This window comes from Podarcis pityusensis (genome assembly GCF_964106645.2).
Source record: "Podarcis pityusensis genome assembly, chromosome: 4".
NCBI lineage: Eukaryota > Metazoa > Chordata > Lepidosauria > Squamata > Lacertidae > Podarcis > Podarcis pityusensis.
The window spans coordinates 86537653-86557275 of record NC_138027.1 but is presented as its reverse complement, the minus strand read 5'-3'; the positions used below and the strand labels follow the sequence as shown (position 1 = coordinate 86557275).

The window sequence follows — 19623 nt, the reverse complement described above, 5'->3', positions numbered from 1 at the left end:
CTCCTAAAATGGTCATTCCTGTATTTCAATGATTGGGGCAAAGGGGATTTAATACTTTGCAGAAAGCCTGGCTGAAGGGTACACAATGCCCAGCATTTTGGGTCAACCTTACACATTTTGACCCTGTCACTGAGGGCTGGGTAACCCTTGTTAAGGGATGGGAACAGCCATGAGCACAACAGTGGTCCAAAACGCAGTGAAGCAAAACAAATTGATGAAACTCATAGACTGGCTTTTTCAGTAGAAGTTGACACTTGATTCATTTTATATAACACACATCAATGCAAAATGAAAGTGTAAAGATACAGAACACCCTGGGCATACTGCACCAGCTCAAGTTAACTTTTTAGGATATCTTCATTACTGACAGCAGTCTTGTTTTGCTCCTTTTACAGATGTGATGCAGACCCATCAGCTCTAGCTAAGTATGTTCTTGCTTTGGTAAAGAAGGATAAAAGTGAGAAAGAACTGAGGGCATTATGTGTTGATCAGCTGGATGTGTTTCTTCAAAAGGGTAAGCTCTTGTAAATATATCACTGACTTGTTCTGAATTCTGACTCCATCTTCAATTAATTGTATATGTTTATTATTGCATCCTGGGCTGAATGGCTCTGCATTAAATAGAACAAAAAGTATGCAGCCCAACAGATTTGTTGATTCAAAGAAATAACGTAGTGTATAACATCTAAGAGACATTACAGATACTCAGACATTACAGACATTACAGATACTCACTCTTGGAAGCTCTGAATCCTTTTGAGTGGTTATTGGATCGTCATCTAGAATTAAGTATTAGAAATACTAAGAATTAAATAGTAGATGCCTTAGATATATAAAAAATACAGTCATACCTTGGAAGTCGAACGGAATCCGTTCTGGAAGTCTGTTTAACTTCCAAAATGTTCGGAAATCAAGCCGTGGCTTCTGATAGGCTGCAGGAAGCTCCTGCGGAACCCGTGTCAGGTGTTTGGGTTCCAAAGAACATTCGCAAACTGGAACACTGACTTCTGGGTTTGCAGCGTTCGGGAGCCAAAACGTTCTACTTGAAAGGTGTTTGACTTCCGAGGTATGACTGTAAATATAATAAATCAACTGCTTTCAATTACAGAGCACTCCCCAGGCATTTTTATAAACCTAAACATTTTGTCATTTTTAAATGAATAGTGCAGTTTGTGAGTTTGTATCTGTCACACCAAAAATTGATTGTAGTCAACCCAAAGTTGTGTTTTAGTCTACCATCTTGATTCAAAATGGCTCCTGGCATCCAAACATTGACGAAGACTATCGCCCCCACTTTGGGCCTTTTTCTACCAAGTTTGGTGATGGTATATCAAGAGGCAACCTATAGAGAACAGACGAACAAAACTTTCCAGAGTGCATAGTAGATATACTTCTCTCTCTTCTGTGCTCTGCTTGCCAGAACTGCTCTTTTTCCATGTGCTGTCCATAAAGAGTGTGCCAACACTTGAGGAGGCAGATGAATGCCTGATGCTGCTTTTTTCAAGATTGAAAGCTCCAGGGATGGGTTTGGGGGATAGCACTGTGCCAGTGATGGGAAAGTGTTGGTGAAAGGGTTACTGTTGGTCTCCTCTACTGTCTACAGTTGCCATGTATCCCAAGCAAATAGGAGAGTGACCATTTGCTCAACCGATGCAAAATGGCTAATTGAATTCTGAGTAATACTAGCCATAGAAATTGTTTGTCAAGTGTTACCTTTGGATCTTGTTTTAGAGACCCAGATATTCGTGGAAAAACTTTTTGATGCTGTGAATACAAAGAGCTATCTACCTCCACTGGAGCAGCCGACATCGGGAAGCCTGAAATCAGACTTTTTTCAGCATCAGGAAAAAGAAACTAAGAAGGAAGAGGTAGGGATCAGTCATGCATCCTCTTCTTAATGCGTATCTTGCAATTTGTGTCTGTATGTTTAATCTGTTTTCAGTTACAATGCATTTAAATGCCAATTTCTTAAAGCTCAACACTTTTGATAGGTGATCGTTGAGGATAAACTTCACTTGGTGACTCTTAACTACGTGATATAGTGAACCATAGAGAATGAAGCTATGGGTGTTACTATTGGATCGAGGGTGTGAGACTAGTATTTACAGGTGCAATATTTGTTTGGAGAACCCTGAGCAAGAGTGGATTATCAGATATATGTCTAAAAACCCTTATTTATTGTATTACTCATTATTATTATGTTTATTAAATTTCTACACCGCCCTTCATCCAAAGTTCACAGAGCGATTTGCAATATAAAAACACAAAAGGACATACCATAGTAACAAACAAAAGCAATACCTCCCAGTTTAAAAGGCCATTGATTGTTTAATTAACCCAAGGCATGGGAGAAGTGGAATTTTTTGCCTGATGCCTCTTCTAAACTTCAAATTCTCATGTCAAAGCGTCTTCTTTGTTACAAAGATGCGCAGTTCTGAGGGCTGAGGTTGATGTAGAATTCTTGAGAAGGATTTTGAAATGGTTCTATTTTGTTTGGTTGCTGGATGTTTCTCTGGGTACTGTACTCTTGTCTGATTTTCATTTTCCTTCTTTATCAAGGTCATTAAAGAGGAAGAGCGAGAGAAAAAGTTTTCTAGAAGGCTAAACCATAGTCCCCCTCAGTCAAGTTCACGCTATCGAGAAACCAGGTGATCATGTATTCTGTCCCTTGTAGTAAAAACCAGGAGAGGTTATTTAATAAAGTTTTCATGTTGTTCTTTTTTACTTGCTTTGCCTTTTTTATGTATAAATGTTTTGAGGTGGATTTAGTTACATTGTTTGCTGTTACAGCAGTTTGAAACAAATTATATTGTAAGGATACAAAGGTATAAATGAGCAAGTCCCCATGTGTAATACATACAGAGCACAATCCAAATTTTGTAGTTTTTAATGTAGTTTTTATAGATACATAAGGGAGTGTGCTTTCAAACATAGCTATCTCCTTCCACCTGACTGTTTTGAAGTTAAAGAGCACCTTAGTGAATTTTGTATTAGAAAATTGTCAACCTCTGAATTTTCCTACAACGACTCTGCATCATCAGTGTTTTTTACACCCACTTAAATGGATGGTGATTGTCTTGAGTCAATATACATTTTGTATGATATATTGGGGGAAATGCACAACACTTGCTTCTGCAGGAAAGCACCCAACTATGCACAGATTATTGCATTTGAATTAGGATTTGCCTTTGGTATGTATCCATTTTTCATGGATGCAAATCCTGCGCTTAGAATGTCTGAGCTCATGAAGGTCTAGGCTGCATTTGAAGTATTCTCTCCCCTTTCATTTGCTTTGTTTTCTCTTGTGAGAGTCTACATCGGGGCGAACTTTTTTCTCTGCTTCTGTGTTTCCAATGAGAGGAGGAGGGTGTCTGCTGTGCATCTCGAAACTTGCATTGTTCTAGGTGCATTTTGTGACGTGGAATGTCATTAGCGTGAGCAGCTTCTCAGCTCTGGGCGCAGTACTGCACCTGAGATTTCAGATTAAAACTTCAGAAGGGAAGGAAAGGAGGACTTTTTTCTGCCTCCCCACTTCCAGCTAGACTGGAGAAGAGACCTGTGAAAAATACGCATAATATTTTAGCTGCAGTTCATTCATTTTCTGCTTTGTATTCTTGCTATCTAAGGGACGCAGGTGGCACTGTGGGTTAAACCACAGAGCCTAGGACTTGCCGATCAGAAGGTCGGCGGTTCGAATCTCCGTGACGGGGTGAGCTCTCGTTGCTTGGTCCCTGCTCCTGCCAACCTAGCAGTTCTAAAGCACGTCAAAGTGCAAGTAGATAACTAGGTACCGCTCCGGCAGGAAGGTAAACGGTGTTTCCGTGTGCTGCTCTGGTTCGCCAAAAGCAGCTTAGTCATGCTGGCCACATGACCCGGAAGCTGTCTGCGGACAAACACCGGCTCCCTCAGCCAATAAAGCGAGATGAGTGCCGCAACTCCAGCGTCGGCCACGACTGGACCTAATGGTCAGGGGTCCCTTTACCTTATTCTTGTTATAAAACAGCGCGCTGAGACGTTCCGTTGATGCGCCCATGACCTAGGTTGAAGGTGTCATGGAGCTCCTAGCTTTCCTATCTCAGTTTCTAACACTGGCGCTGTGCTATTGGTATTCCAGTCTGCTTCTAATATACAGATGGGTAGCCGTGTTGGTCTGCCATAGTCGAAAATAAAAAAATTCCTTCCTGTAGCACCTTAAAGACCAACTAAGTTAGTTCTTGGTATAAGCTTTCGTGTGCATGCACACTTCTTCAGATAGTGTATCTGAAGAAGTGTGCATGCACACGAAAGCTTATACCAAGAACTAACTTAGTTGGTCTTTAAGGTGCTACAGGAAGGAATTTTTTTATTTTCTAATATACAGTAACAGAGCTTCATGTCCTTGAGCTCAGAAACTCAAATGGCATAGCATGTTCTTGCATCTATGGGGAGTTCATGGTGGGGGGGAATAGGAGTGTAGGTTAAGGCTGGGCGATACCGCCTTTCAACATCACAATGTATCACCAGCCAAACATTACAATATAGTAATGCATTGCGATGATGAAAAATGGAGGGGGGGGGGAGGACAAGCTACATCGACCCCTGGCACCTCATGGGGCTGGGGCCAATGCAGCTCGTTTTCCCCTCAGCGTTCTGAGTCCTGGCAGCAGAGGGACTCCAGAGTGGTGTTGGTTTCAGTCATGATATACCACTCAGAAAGATGCCATTGTGCTCTGGCCCTCAGTCCAGTCCTGGGCGATGTATTGATACCTGAACAAGCCCCCAAACCAGGGCTTTTTTTCAGCTGGAACTCACCAGGACTTAGTTCTACCACCTCTTTGGTGGGTGCCATTGCCGTTATAAACAAACAAGGAAGGTGTTCCTGGTGAGTTCCAGCACCTCTTTCCAGAAAAATAGCACTGTCCCAAACTATATAGCTTTTAAAATGGCCTGTGGTAGGTGATAACTGGTGCTGGTTCAAAGTTTGTTTTTGCCCAGAATTGGCACTTAAAATAGTGTTTGTGTTCATTTTAAAAATATTTTCACTGATTCTGATACAAATGGTTACACTCTTATATTTGGTATGAATTTTCTGTTTAGAGCCTAGAATTTATTTCTGTGTAACAATCCAAAATATTTAGAAGCAGGGATGAAAGAAAGAAAGAGGAGCGTTCTCGCAAGAGAGACTACGACCGGAATCCCCCGCGAAGAGAGTCCTATAGAGACCGCTACAACAGAAGAAGGGGGCGGAGCCGGAGCTACAGCAGGAGTCGCAGTAGAAGCTGGAGCAAGGAGAGGTTGCGGGATCGAGACCGCGACAGGAGCAGGAGTCGAAGTAGAAGTAGAACAAGGAGCAGAGGTGAGCGATGCTGTGCACATGCTGACTTGCAGCATTGCAATTCTTTTTGTAAACTGCTTTAAAGTTTTACAATCAAGCAGTATATAAACTTAAATAAATGAATGAATGAGTGTAGGACTGTCTCCAGACTACAAATTGGTACTCTGTAGTAAAGGAACGTTTTCAGGTTTGGATGGATAAGACTTGCTTATCAGAGACTTTTCAATATATGTGGTTAGATATCATTTGATACATTCAGATGATCATTAATGTTCTGTCCAATGCCGGACATTGCAAAAGTCTGAGGATACCGCTGAGAGGAGAGGAATCATATGTGCTGCCTTGGGATCCTCAAAGGAGAGGCAGGATATAAAGTAGGAATAAATATATATGATGATGTTTATGCTCTAGAAAAGCTGTGAAGATTTATTTTGAAAGTACCAGGACAATAATATACAAATATGCCACACAAGTGTGTTCTAAGACACATACGTTTTAAGTACAGTGCTATCCTGTGGATATATACTTAGAAGTAAAACCATGGTGTTTGATGGTGTTTGTTCTCATGCATTGGATGAGCAGACACGTGCTTGTTGCTTTCCCTCGCATGTTTTTCCCACACTCTGTACACTAGAGGTGCAAAGGAGCGATTGAACTGAGAAAAACTGTATATATTTGAATGGTCTTTCTTCTGGTTCACTTGCCTGTTTCTTCCCATGGTGAGATTATTGGGGAAGAAGAGCACACACATGAGGCCTCCTCCAGATCTCTCTCTGGGTGAAATCTGATGAAATGACATCACAACAAGTTATTAGGTTTGATACTTCATTTGTCCCACAGCAAAGGGCTTTCTTTATATGTTTCAGGATTTAAGACGCTTAGCCAATTGTATTTTGTAAATGTGATTTGAGCTTGCCATTGGCTGTCCTGCATGCTTTCAGATCGATAAACCAGCTGGGATTGGGAGTTTTTCTAGTTTTAAAAATGTTCATCAGTTTGCGTAATACTTGTCTTACTGACATAATGTGGATGCCTTGTTCTTCTTTGCAGAAAGGGATATAGGGAAACCAAAATATGACTTGGACAGAACAGAGCCATTAGAAAACAACTATACTCCTGTTTCTTCTGTAACAAACATTTCATCCAGCCATTACCCTGCCCCTACACTAAGTAGCACTATAACGGTTATCGCTCCTGCTCACCATGGAAATAATACTACTGAAAGTTGGTCAGATTTTCATGAAGAACAATTAGACCACAATTCCTACGGGAGACCTCCACTGCCAAAGAAACGTTGCAGAGACTATGATGGTAAGAACAAAAAACGAATTATCCCATTGCCTTGCCAAGCATTGATGACAATAACCATTATATCTTCAGACATTTTAAATATTTTCTTTTAAACTATTTCTTATCCTTAGTATTTCGCATTTCATTTTGTTGTTTTACAAGTGAAACATAAAAAGTAAAAATGGGTGGAGCTTTCTTTGCGATTGGAGGTTTATGAACTCAGTTCCGAAACTGAATGGAAAGCTATTAATTTGCACTGCTCAGAACACTGCAGACTTTTCCTGGTAACATACTGTTTTAACTTTTCAGAAAAGGGTTTCTGTATGAGAGGAGATATGTGTCCATTTGATCATGGAAGTGACCCTGTAGTTGTAGAAGATGTGAACCTTCCAGGCATACTGCCTTTTCCAGCACAGCCCCCGGTTGTTGAAGGACCACCCCCTCCAGGACTTCCTCCACCGCCTCCTATTCTTACTCCTCCTCCTGTAAACCTTAGGCCTCCTGTTCCACCTCCAGGCCCTTTGCCACCCAGCCTTCCACCTGTTACAGGTAGGATGTACCTTTTAAATTTCAAAATAACTTACTGTACTATGTTGAAATCCATTAAAACACTGTTCAGATACAATGTCTCTAAACCAAATTGGGGGAAATGCCTGTTTTCTTAAAAATGAGGAGGAAGACAAGAAAATATCCTGGGACATGGAGTTCCATAACTGGATTTCCGTCACTGAGAAGTCCCTACATTTTGCAGCAGCTTGATACATCTTGAAGCATAAGGGCCTCAGCAAAACAAGCACAGAAGGTCTCGCTGCCTGGGAGAGGAAACATATAGAAAGTAGTGTACTTTTAGGTATAATGGTGCAGCTCTCGTAAGCTTTAAAGGTCAAAATTGGCACATTTATTAAATTTGCATTCAGACCAACTGTATCTCTAAGGATGAGTGTTTATATTGTCTCTGTTACCTGTTGCATTTAAAATTCTGGTGGCCGAAGTTTGAACTAATTGTGGTTCAGGCACCAAGCTGAAATCTGTAACCAACCAAGCACTACTCCTCTTTCCTTTTACTCCTCACCTTACACTAATAGGGAACAGCATGCTACTATTTTTACGGTGAACCAACATAGTACGGCAAGTAGCTTCCCTGGTGACTGTACACTTGTTAAACATTGGTTAAAACAACCAGGACCTTTATTTACATATTGAGGATAGCCTTAATTAAACAGCCAGAAGCTAAACAGTGAGTTCTTCTATCCCTATGTCTGCCTTTATGCTGCTGTCTTACCTCTGAAGATCCATAGTTCTGTCAATGGTCAGGATATTATATTTTGTGCTGTATGTGGTTGCTTTTTTCTTTTCACTTTTGATATTAAATTATTTCTGGTTTTGGCAGGACCACCACCTCCTCTCCCACCTTTGCAACCCTCTGGTATGGATGCTCCCCCAAATTCTGCAACTAGTTCTGTTCCTACGGTTGTAACAACCGGTATTCATCACCAGCCACTGCCTGCTCCACCCTCTCTTTTTACAGGTGCAGTACTAGAATATTTACTCATGATAAAGAAAGTCTTATTATCCTTAGACAGATGCAATGGACAATTGGAGTGTAATAGATTTTATCATCTGGTAGAAACTTGTCATTGTCAAAGAATAAAACTATAGAATGTAGTTTTACACTCAACAACAGGATCAAAAGCATTGCAAAATTAGTTCCGAGCCCCATGGAACATGAAATGTATTTTTTGCAAGCAGCTAACTTCTTGCAGCAAACTACTTTTGAAACTCAAGGGGCTTAAGCAGTTTGTAAATTTTTTTTACATTTTTTTTTGCAAATTTATGAATGCTTCATAGCCTGAAGCCATCCAAGTGGTGTACAACAGGATAAAAATAAGATAAAATCTACAAAATACGAAATATGTCATGGGGATCAGATGTTCATATTCAAAATGGAATTATTATTTTTTAAATCCACTGAGCTAGTTCAGGCTCCACAGAGGAGCCAAAGCAGCTCTTTGGATCCTGGCGAAGATTGTCCAGAGGAAAGGAAGGTATTGATCTGTCCACTACAGATAGTTTTAGCTTCATAGCTATGGAGAGTGTTGTATAGACTGCCTTGTTTGAATTTGGAGCTATGTAACCCTTTCTGTATTGTATTGTAACTAGACAACTTTCTCTTTAACAGAAACATACGACACAGATGGCTATAATCCTGAAGCACCAAGTATAACTATCACTTCAAGGCCCATGTATAGACACAGAGTACATGCCCAAAGACCAAATTTGATAGGACTTACATCAGGGGATATGGACCTGCCACCAAGAGGTATCGTGAAAGATTTATTGATCTATGTTTTCAAGACTCGTCTTCGCATTGTTTTATTATGCAGTACTAGGAATAATTGCCTGGGTGTGTGTGTGTGTTATGTTTTCTGCCATTTTGAAATCTGCTAGGAGCAAGATGTTTTCCAAGCTCTGCTGCCTAACCAACTTGTGGTGTTAGAATAAAGCATATTGATAATGCAGGACTTGTTCGACAGCGACATGCTTATTATGGAAGCCTCTGTTCATAGACAGCAAAAATGTTGCTTTTGTAAATTTTTTAGCTGAATGTTGGTTTAATGCTATTGTGATATTTTATTATTGTATGTATGGGTTTTACCTATTTTATTGATGCTTTTATATTTGTAAGATGTCTTGGGGCCTCCCATACTGCCCAAAGGCAGATTTTAAAAGCTTGCTTAATATATCATTTGAACATACCTTTTCGCTATGTCACATCTTTTTTCTTTTTTTTTAAGAATAATTTTTTATTAACCGACCAATCACATCAAATCAAACCAAATTACATAAATTCCAAATTACACAGCCGAATTTTAATTTTTTGTTGGGGGTACCCATATTTCAAGTTCCGAAGGGATCCAATCAACTTCTTGCTTCTTACTGCTGTTTTAATGTCCACAAATCTAACCTTATGATGTTCACAGTACTATCCAGTCCTTTCTTATTATTTTTCCACATCTCTTGTTGTTATTTTCATATATTTTTCCTTTCTCTTTGTGACCTCTGATAGTCTCCGCAAGCTGGTTAGAACAGTTTGTAATCCTGTGTGGATATATTTTTTTTTATCCAGTAGCCATATCCAGACGTTTTCCATATAACATCACTTCCATACATCAAAACAGTCTTAGCGTCATTAATCTTCACCAATCTGCCTCCTTTCTCAAAACCTCTGAGGAGATTCACTAGGAATGCAGTCTGAAAACAAATCCGTTCTTCCTCCCGGCTATAAATCCTTTGGCAAGATGGCGACTCCGAATTAATTGCTGCGCCATTCCCAAAAGCTCTTATTGCTTCTTGGTCTCCATAAAGCATACTTTTCGTTAAAGTTTATCTCCACACAGACCTTAATCATCCTGCTTGGGTCAGTTCAACCGACAGTTCTAATGAGGAGGGGTTCTTGTAAATCACATAGAAGGAAAGTAAAAAAGGTTCCCGCCCCATTCAGCCCCGTTGTCAACATACCCCGCCTTTGGTGTATCTTCATCGTAAAATATTCCTGTTTCTCCAGCCCGTCGTCTTCTTTCGCAGAGGTCACTTAAATTAGCAGACTTCACTCCCCTTCTTCACTTGAAATATGTGCATTTGCTTCTTTTGTAATTAATTATTCCAAATTGCTGCAACTAGTGCGTGATCAGAGACAGCGTCCAGGAGAGCCGGGGGCATTCTGCCTAGGGCCCTCACCCCCTTCTTTCGAATTAGGGGGTGATTTATGGGCACAGCAGGCAAGGGCAGTGTTCCCCATTTCCTTGGGGCAACAAGGGAGGCTGCCTACTCCCATAACAGCCTCTTAATTACCCCGTGTGGGTCGGAGAGATGGTATTGTCGGCCATCTTCCAATGCGCCCCCTAGTGGCCCCCTATGTCACATCTTTTTTTCTGATTTAAGGAAGTATTTATGTAGTTATGAAATGTTAAGAATATCTTCTCTGAAGTAGAGAAAATAACAAATCAAAATTTTGTGTGTGTGTTTGGTTTTGACTGGTATTCTACTGTGGAGAAGCTAATCTCATACTGTTCTGCACATGTACATAAACCATCCAAAATAATGTGTTTGCATTGATAAAAGTAGACAAGTCCCAGTTTACAAGTTCATTATCTGATTTAAAAAATGCACCAAAAAATAAAATTAAATGGTTGGTGGGGAGGGAGAGAGATATCAGCTAATGCACGATGAGACCTGGGCTTCTGATCATTGCCATGAAACATATTGTGCGTTTTGGAAAACTTGGAATAGTCAGTACTTAGGGCACTAGAAATGGTATAGCTGCTTCAGGATACTATAAAACGGCCATGTTACATATATGATTGGTGCAGATGATGTTTGACCTTCATCTTGCTTTACTATAAATTGGCTTAAAGAGTTGTGGGGAACTAAAGCGTTTTGGCTCACTTTGCAATACACCACACAGTACAGAATGGTACTCCTTTAATTCTTTCTGTGTATGCCAAAACTCCTCATTTTTCTGGTGGACTGGTTTGGTTCCCTGGCTTGCAGCTTGAATCACCTGAGGCCAGGGCAGTTTGCTCAGAAAGATGTTTAGGGGAACTCTACTTTTACCAGTTTGGGGGCCAACAAGACTTGCCTAAACTCAGGGTATCAACGGAAGGCGTGGTTGGATCTGAAAAAGGAAGGGTAAATTTGTGTGGGAGGAAGGGAGACAAAGTTTGCAAAGCTGCAAGGCTCTCCTGAACTACCCATGTTATATTTGTACTGTGCGTCTATGGCAGCACCCCATCTCTTGTCTAGCTTCTTTTTCAAAAATATTGGAAAATATCAAAGGCATCCCTTTCGGGCTCAAGTCATAAGCCATCTGCTAAATATCTAAGAGTTGAAAAGAAATCTTGCTTTCTGGGCAATGTATTCTATAGTTGCCCTGTGGGGTTTCTTGCACTTCCTTTTGAAGCATCTGGTTTTGGTATCTGTTGGAGACCAATGCTGAACCAAAGGGACCTTGGGTTTGAAGAAGTATAGCACTTAGTATGTTCCAAAAATGCAATAAGTCAGCTGATGGTAATAAGGAGAGAAAATCCTACTATAAAATGCACAGACAAACATCTTTTAAAAATTAATCAGTGTACTCTTCTCTTCCACACAGAAAAACCTCCTAATAAAAGCAGCATGAGGATAGTGGTGGATTCTGAGTCCCGAAAAAGAACTATTGGTGCAGGTGATGGAGTTCCAGCAAAGAAGAATTGGTTTGACAAGTGAGTAGTTGCTAGATGTGTTAACTGCATACTAATGAAATGTGTTTCAAGTTTGCTTTTCCAAACCATTCAAGATATTCCAATTAAAATTTCTGTTTTTGGTTTGGAGTATCCGCCTCTCCGTGATATGCTTGTTTGTCACAGGTTGTTTTGTGTAATAGTCAACACTTAACTTGTCCGTACACCTGTACAATCAGGTGTTTAAATTGTGTTATACAGCCTTTCAGTTGGTTCCCCATCACTATGTGTTTTTAGATTATGGTGGAGCATTTGGTTTCCATGATTAAGTCTGGTTCAACATGGCATGACATTGTAGTAAATTCGTATATGCAAACCCTGGTTAGCCTATCCAAACTGCAAACTCAAATCATTGGGAGGCCTTTGCCTGCAATGAGGGAGGTCGGCAACATCCTGTGGCCCCTTAGCCATGTGGCCAAGGGAACATAGGGTTGCTACCTTTGGTAGTGGTTTGGTGTCAATATGTGCACTCCTTCTACTCTCATGTTTTATTTTTTATTTTTTGCATTTCTAAACAGCCCTTCTCAGGGCAGTTAACAAAATAGTAAGAATTGCAGAACAGCTATTAAAAAAATATGTAAGCATTTGTTCAGCTGCAACAATTTTCTTATCTCAGCAGACCAGATGTCTTGTTAGACTCCACATCTGTCTCCCAAAAGCCCAAAGGGACAGGAGCGTCTTCAGTTGACACCAGAACATTTCCTAAAATGCAGCTTTAGACTTGTTTTCACTGAAATTCCACATCTTACCTGTCTGTCCCGTTGCAAATTAACTTACTACTAGTAGCTCAAGACAGTCCCCAACTCATTGTTTTATTGCAGGCAAAACTTTAATAGAACAAGCAGTCCTGCTTTCCAGAAGAAGGTGCAATTTGGAAATGAAAATACTAAACTTGAATTGAGGAAAGTTCCTCCAGAGCTTAACAATATCAGCAAACTAAATGAGCACTTCAGCAAATTTGGAAATTTAGTAAATTTGCAGGTAGGTGGTATCTTTGACTTTTTCATTGCTCCTTATTTGAGCCTAGATCATGAGGGTGCTTTTTCTAACAGGGTGGCAACCTTTGGCCTTCCAGATGTTGTTAGACTCTCATCAGACCTCACCTGTGTAGTCAGTGGTCAAGGATGATTAAAAAACAGTAGTCTAGCAACATCAGGTGGGCTCTAGGTTAGCAACCCCGGCTTTATAAGGATGAGCTGAAAATTCTTTGATTTAGTCCACTTTACCATTAATATAGGGATGTGGGTGGTGCTGTGGGTAAAACCTCAGCGCCTAGGGCTTGCCGATTGCATGGTCGGCGGTTCGAATCCCCACGGCGGGGTGAGCTCCCGTCTTTCGGTCCCAGCTCCTGCCCACCTAGCAGTTTGAAAGCACCCCTAAGTGCAAGTAGATAAATAGGTACCGCTTTATAGCGGGAAGGTAAACGGCATTTCCGTGTGCTGCGCTGGTGCTAGCTCGCCAGAGCAGCTTCATGACGCTGGCCACGTGACCTGGAAGTGTCTCCGGACAGCGCTGGCCCCCGGCCTCTTAAGTGAGATGGGCGCACAACCCTAGAGTCGGACACGACTGGCCCGTACGGGCAGGGGTACCTTTACCTTTACCTTACCATTAATATAACAGCCAAGTATAAATGGTTATGCTTTCTGCACTCATCCCACTTCCTTAGCCCCATTGCCTTTGTCTCCTGCTGTAGTTTGTCGCCTTACTTCTGGCCACTACTGCCATCCCTTAGAGCAAAGGTCTTTATCATTGTGCAGAGACATGAAGCATGATTGGTCTAGGGATGCCAATGTCACAAAATAGCCATGTCTTACATATTCAGATAGCCTTGCAGTGGTTTTCTACACTGTTGTTCCTAAAAGAAAGGAGCTCTGCACACATCAAATCATTATACAGAAGGCTGTGCGGAGGCAAGTGTGACCATGTTGTTGTTTTCACCCTCTGGAAAATAATGTTCTGTCATCCCCTCCACCAATATATAGTAAAAAAGAGGACCTGAAATTAGAAAGAAAGGCTACTATTTATAAAGTACTAATGCACGTTTTGGACAGTGTTTGTACATTTAGAAATGGTGTTCCAAGTGCATTACAGTAAAACCTTGTTCGTCGAACATAATCCATTCTGGAAGCCCACTAGGCTTCCAAAATGTTGGACAGCTGAAGCGCTGCTTCTGATTGGTTGCAGGAGCTTCCAGCACTCAAGTGGAAGCCACATTGGACATTTGGCTTCTGAAAAACATTTGAAACCCAGAACACTTCCGGGTTTTCGGCTTTTGAGAGCTGAAGCATTCCAAAATGGAGGTGTTTGGGAACCGAGGTTTGACTGTATTAATAGTTATTCTTCTATCTCCGTTCTCTTTTGCTACTTACTCCCCCCTTCCCTATCCAATTCCTGTTGCCTGCTTAGATTATAGCTGTAGGTATCTTTGAGGCAGGACACATTTTGCTTTGAGGCAGGACACATTTGCTAGCACGCTGGCAGTTTGGGGTTAGTTTTCCCAGTTTTCCCAAATGATGTAGCTGAATGGGGACAGCAAGCCTGTGTGCTGTTATTTCTGCTCTTATTCTTGGGTTTTCTTGAAAACCATAGGTTGCTTATCAGGGAGATCCAGAAGGTGCCCTTATCCAGTTTGCTACCCATGAGGAGGCAAAGAAAGCTATATCGAGCACAGAAGCAGTATTAAATAATCGCTTCATCAAAGTCTATTGGCATAGAGAAGGCAGTGCTCCACCAATGTCAACTTCAGTACAGAAGGTAAAGGGGTAGAAGAAACCTGTTTTAAATTTTTTTTTATTTTTTAAAATCCATGTAAATATACATTAGCTTTCATGCACATACACATTTATGTATGCTTGTGTTTATTTATGCAGAAACATCCTACCCTTGAGGAGGCCTCAGGGGTAATGTTGGAAGGTTAGCAGTGGTAATTCATTTAATATCTGATGTGCTACAAACACAAGATAGCAGCCTGGCTCAGATGTAATTTAGTGGCTGCATTTGCACCTAACTCCAAGCCATGGTTTGTTCAACAACCCCGAGTAATCTCACAGATGAACAAATGAGCCATGGCTTGCTTGCTTTTCCACCTGCTTTTGCATTGTTCCTTTGTAGCCTGGCAAGCACCTGGGGTAGAGTAGCTAACTAAACCATGGTTAAGCAAGGCTGTTCAGGCATAATACCAAACCATAGTTTAAACAAGCCAACAAAAAATCATGGCTTCACATTAGGGCTTGTTGCTAGAAGACAAACCATGATTAGCCTACAGGACTGGGTTCAGTTCAAATGTTCAAACAAGCCACACTATTTAAACAAACAATGGCTTAGCTTTATGTTCCAAAGAGTCCAGTGTTTCAGAAATTAGTCTGCATGAACCTTAGGTTTGCATGCTTCTCCTTCATGAAAGGAGAATATTTTTCACCTTATGTTTTAAAACTAAACTTCCTAGTGACATCTGAATGAAGAATTCTGATTTATTCCAACAGTGGTTAGTAAAAACAAACTGTCAGACTGTTTAGACTTTGAAGTAATTCATTTTTAGACTTAGAATTTACTCTTGTACTGCAGCCTTGTAAACAATTGCACTGAAATATAAATGCTCCTACAAAAGTATTTGATGCTTAGCTTAGGAAATTTTTTCAGCAGATGAATACTTCCAGTTTAGAAAGCAATGGAAGAATGAGAACATCTGCACTTAAACATTTAAAAATGGTATTGGGGGTGAAAAGTTCATTTTGAAATGTTCATGTGCTGCTAAAAAAATCTGCTTTTCTTTTTAAGGTAATGCAGCCTTTAGCTCAACAGCCCATTTTACCTATTGTGAAGCAGTCTGTCAAGGAACGATTAGGTCCAGTACCTGCCAGTAACATTGAACCTGCTGAAGCTCAGAGTGCCAGTACAGAAGCTGTTCAGGTGGGTATAATATTTGTTTTCCAAAATATTAAGAGATTTGTAAAACTAAACTGAAATTTTCTCTTTGATAAAGGGTTCTATTTAGCAGAAATTGGTGGCCTTTATATAATAAACATACTGAAATTTATAAATGGTTTCTCCCCCCCCCCCCCCCCCATTACAGACTACTGGTAAAAAAACCATGTTTCAATTTGTGGACCAGGTTATAGGCTCTTTTAAAAACTCCCTTTCACAGCCCTAGACGATAACTGACGATAACTGACACACCTTGTGATACACTATTTTGTCAAAGATGAAAGATCTGTCTTTTATGCTGCAGGTTGGGTAATATTAAAAGTCTTGGTACAAAATACATATCATACCAATATTGGAAAATGTCAATTATTTTACAAGCAAAACCTATCCACTTAAGCAAAGTTCTTTATGTGGAAAAATATGGGCAAAGCAATTTTTATTTTCTGTTTTTATGGAAATTGTATTCACGTTTGTTAAATCGGTTTGCAGTCTGTCTTCATGCAATTCTTGATGTATTATCCAAACGAGAACTACTGCACAGCTTCAGCCTGGGTGTGGAAACCATATGACCCTTAGTTGGAGGAAATGGGGTTGGTTCATCGATGCCCTTATGCGTTTTCCTTCATCCTAGCCTCTCCACAGCCCCTTTTGCAAGCTTTGCTGCTGCATCTCATTGGCCTGCTCTCCCCAAGCATTTTGGAGCATGGCTTCCAAACTGCTGACATCTCTCTGCCAACCCTCAAGGTCCTGCAAAGCTACAGGGTCTTGTGATAATGCAGGAGGATGTGTTGCCATGGTGCTCTGACAACTTTTCACTACCTTGACCTCCTTGTTGCTGGGATAGGCACCTGCCATGCCAGCAATGGAGCTCCTGAATCCTACCACATCCAGCAAAAGGTGGGGGGACATATTCTTACCTGTTGGCCATGACTGCTAAAGTGGTGCTCCTTACTCTCGTATACTGTAAGCACCTTTTCTTTCAACCTCCTGGAGGCTGTACTAGATCCATCTCTCCGGCCTGCCTACCAACCAGGCCAGCCTTTCTAACTGAACTTAAAAGAATATTTGAAAATGCAGAAGCTTAAGAAATAATGGCTTTGCTTATAGCTTCAGTTAAAGTGAGAAATGCCTGTGTTTAGTTTAAAAACACATGATCACAAACTATTTTTTTAATTGTTTTTCCTAGAATGTAACAAAACTGTCTGTGAAGGAAAGGCTGGGCTTTGTACCTAAACCACCTGCTCCAGCCACTGAAAAGGTAAGGAAATAATCGTGCCCTTGAACTGTCACATAGCAATAATATCACGTGCACACTTAGCATAGGTGCTTCTAATGTCCATTAAACATGTGAATGCAAAATGATTGCATGCTCCTTCTCCTTCTCCTTCTCCTCCTTCTTCCAATGAATAGAACTCTGCAGTGAACTGAACACAACTAAACCTTGCTGACAAAGTTAAGATGAAATAAAGTTTTCAGTATATATAGGCGTCTTCATGAAACCTAAATGGTTGCGGTTTGGGCAGGAGCTTGCATGACAGGGTTGTTATTTGTAATACTAAATTGAGATTGGGCCTGTGAATGAAGAGTGGACAGAATTATGGTCCGTTGGAAATGGTTTCTGAGATCTGGTGACAGGCATCCCTTACCGTGATTCTACTTCTTTGGAGGTCTAGGATATTCAGTAAGAGTTGGAACTGCATGGGTGAGCTGCCTTCTTCCTGAAAACTCTGAATGTTCCTAGTGAGTGAGGGGTAGCTTCTGCTGAGTTCTGCTTTTTGCTTTCGGTGTTGCTTTTTCTGTTGCCTTACTGCTTGCCCAGTCTGCTTGGGTGCGTGACCTGCATCCCGCAGGATTGTGATGCCGCTCCCTTCTAGAGCTCTTCTGTTTTGCTTGGTGAAAACTGCATGATAGAAAGGGGAAAGAGAGGTTGTCTGGAGTGGGTAGAGCATCTTTGTCTACTGCTGCCTTTGGATTGTGGACTTAGCTTCTTGCCTTTGCTGAATCAATATACGTGAAATGTGCTTCAGGATTATTTGACTTGGAGAAAATTGCTCATACTTAGTGCTATAAGCTTTCTGAAAGCTAGTTGGAAGCCCTGTTAACATCTTACTTGTATGTTGGACATAAAAGCACATAGAGCAAGGAGCAGGGCTACGCTTTTAGGCCTGCCCACAGCATTGTGTGTTTTTCCTTCTCCCCACAAATGTAGCACTATGTGTGGTTGTATTAACAGAGGGCCCAGTGTGCAGACTCTTGCTCACGAGTAGTGGCTCCACATGAACAGGACACCCACATGATCAGGTGTTCTGATTGAGTGCATCAGGAACTCAACATGTTGGGCTTTTTGTTCATACAACATTTGATGGTTTTTGAGGAGTGGGGAAAGGCTCAGGTCATGCTAAGAACACAGCCCAGCTGCTTATTCTAAATACTTATGCCTTGCAAGTTACGTGTGAATAGGGTCAATGTTGCAGAAAAGGGGGTGGGGAAGTAACCTAAAATTGAGGTCTTGCATGTTTGTGAATGCTTAAAATAGATTTGGCAGCCTAGAATTCATTTCTAGTGACTGTTAAAGGAATATTTTGAAAATGGTTTCCTTCTATAGGTGTTATCTATTTCTATTGTGACATAGCTTCAATATACATATAAACAAACTGCTTGACTTGGTAGCATTGCTTCTGTATTTGATGACGTGCAATACAAAATAAGACTGGTTCTGATTTTTTTATTTGTGAATCCTTTCGTTTGTGACACAGTGTGAGGCAAGAGAGTTAACACCTTTCCCCCCCTTATTGTGTTTTCCCCCTGCGTGTGGGTTGGGTGACGAATAAGATCTGTGCTAAGTTTATGGAGCATATTTCTGAGACTTGTTTCTTAGATCGTAATATTCAGTACTGCATAGCAAAACTCTCTTGAAGCCGAGAAATGTTTAAAGCAATTTTGTATGGCAGGGTGGCAATCTGCCGTTCAAAGGGGAAAGTCAGCAATCCCACTGGACATCCTCAGACATTAAGCAACAACCATTTGGGGGTGAGCGGGTAGGGATCAGCGGAGAATCTGCTTCTAGGTTTTACTGTGCTAGGAACTTCTGAGAAGAACATTAATCTCTGTATAGTTTGTGTTTTTCAATGAAAAACTTTTTAGCGATATAGAAATTCTTAGGTTTGCTAAGCAGATATCTCCCTTGGCTATAGAGCTACTATATCCTAGGGTTCTGTAGTCAGTAGAGTACTTATGTGTATTGCTTGTATACTTGGGTGTAAGTGATCAACTTGTTCCACAGTGGGAATGAATCTCTCCCCAAGTCAATTTTACTGAGTTGTTGTGTTTTATCCTCCAATACTGCATAATGCTTGGCTTGCATGCAGCTTGGCTTGCTTGTTTATTTGAGCTATATATTTTTTAACAAACCATATTCCATGTTGGATATAATGCTTCTTTCTAGGATGCTAGGGACATACAAACATCTCGGGCAATTGCTGGCAGCTGGGAATTGATCTTATTAGCTATATTCCGGCTGTGGAATTCTATGACTTTGTAACTACATCACTTGCCAGCACTTAAAATATTCACCCCAAAATAAGTGAAGAAATGAGAACTCCCATCTCTTCATTAACTGTTTATATTGCATCGTCTGATTCATATAGAAACTGCCAGGCACAACTTTCGTGCTGAAACAGAGGCACATGTTGATAAAGCTCAAGTAGATTGTTTTCTACAACATATGGAAAACAATTCTGACCTTAGAGGCAGTCCTAGCCTGTCTTTAAATTGACATGAGTCTGTTTACTCCATTTTTTATGTTCATGCCATCTT

General features: G+C 40.8%; 1 protein-coding gene across 3 annotated transcripts in view; it reads left to right on the top strand.

Annotated features, from left to right (window-relative positions):
- RBM26 (RNA binding motif protein 26) overlaps positions 1-19623 on the top strand; it is a 47264-nt gene that overhangs the window by 12022 nt on the left and 15619 nt on the right. For all 3 annotated transcript variants that reach the window (XM_081002983.1, XM_081002984.1, XM_081002982.1), the window contains exons 2-14: positions 396-514; positions 1732-1868; positions 2560-2648; positions 5118-5335; positions 6365-6625; positions 6914-7153; positions 7995-8132; positions 8784-8924; positions 11757-11865; positions 12705-12864; positions 14473-14637; positions 15661-15792; positions 16994-17065. In XM_081002983.1, the coding sequence (XP_080859109.1) occupies positions 396-514; positions 1732-1868; positions 2560-2648; positions 5118-5335; positions 6365-6625; positions 6914-7153; positions 7995-8132; positions 8784-8924; positions 11757-11865; positions 12705-12864; positions 14473-14637; positions 15661-15792; positions 16994-17065 (1981 nt within the window). The remainder of the gene's footprint in view (positions 1-395; positions 515-1731; positions 1869-2559; positions 2649-5117; positions 5336-6364; positions 6626-6913; positions 7154-7994; positions 8133-8783; positions 8925-11756; positions 11866-12704; positions 12865-14472; positions 14638-15660; positions 15793-16993; positions 17066-19623) is intronic.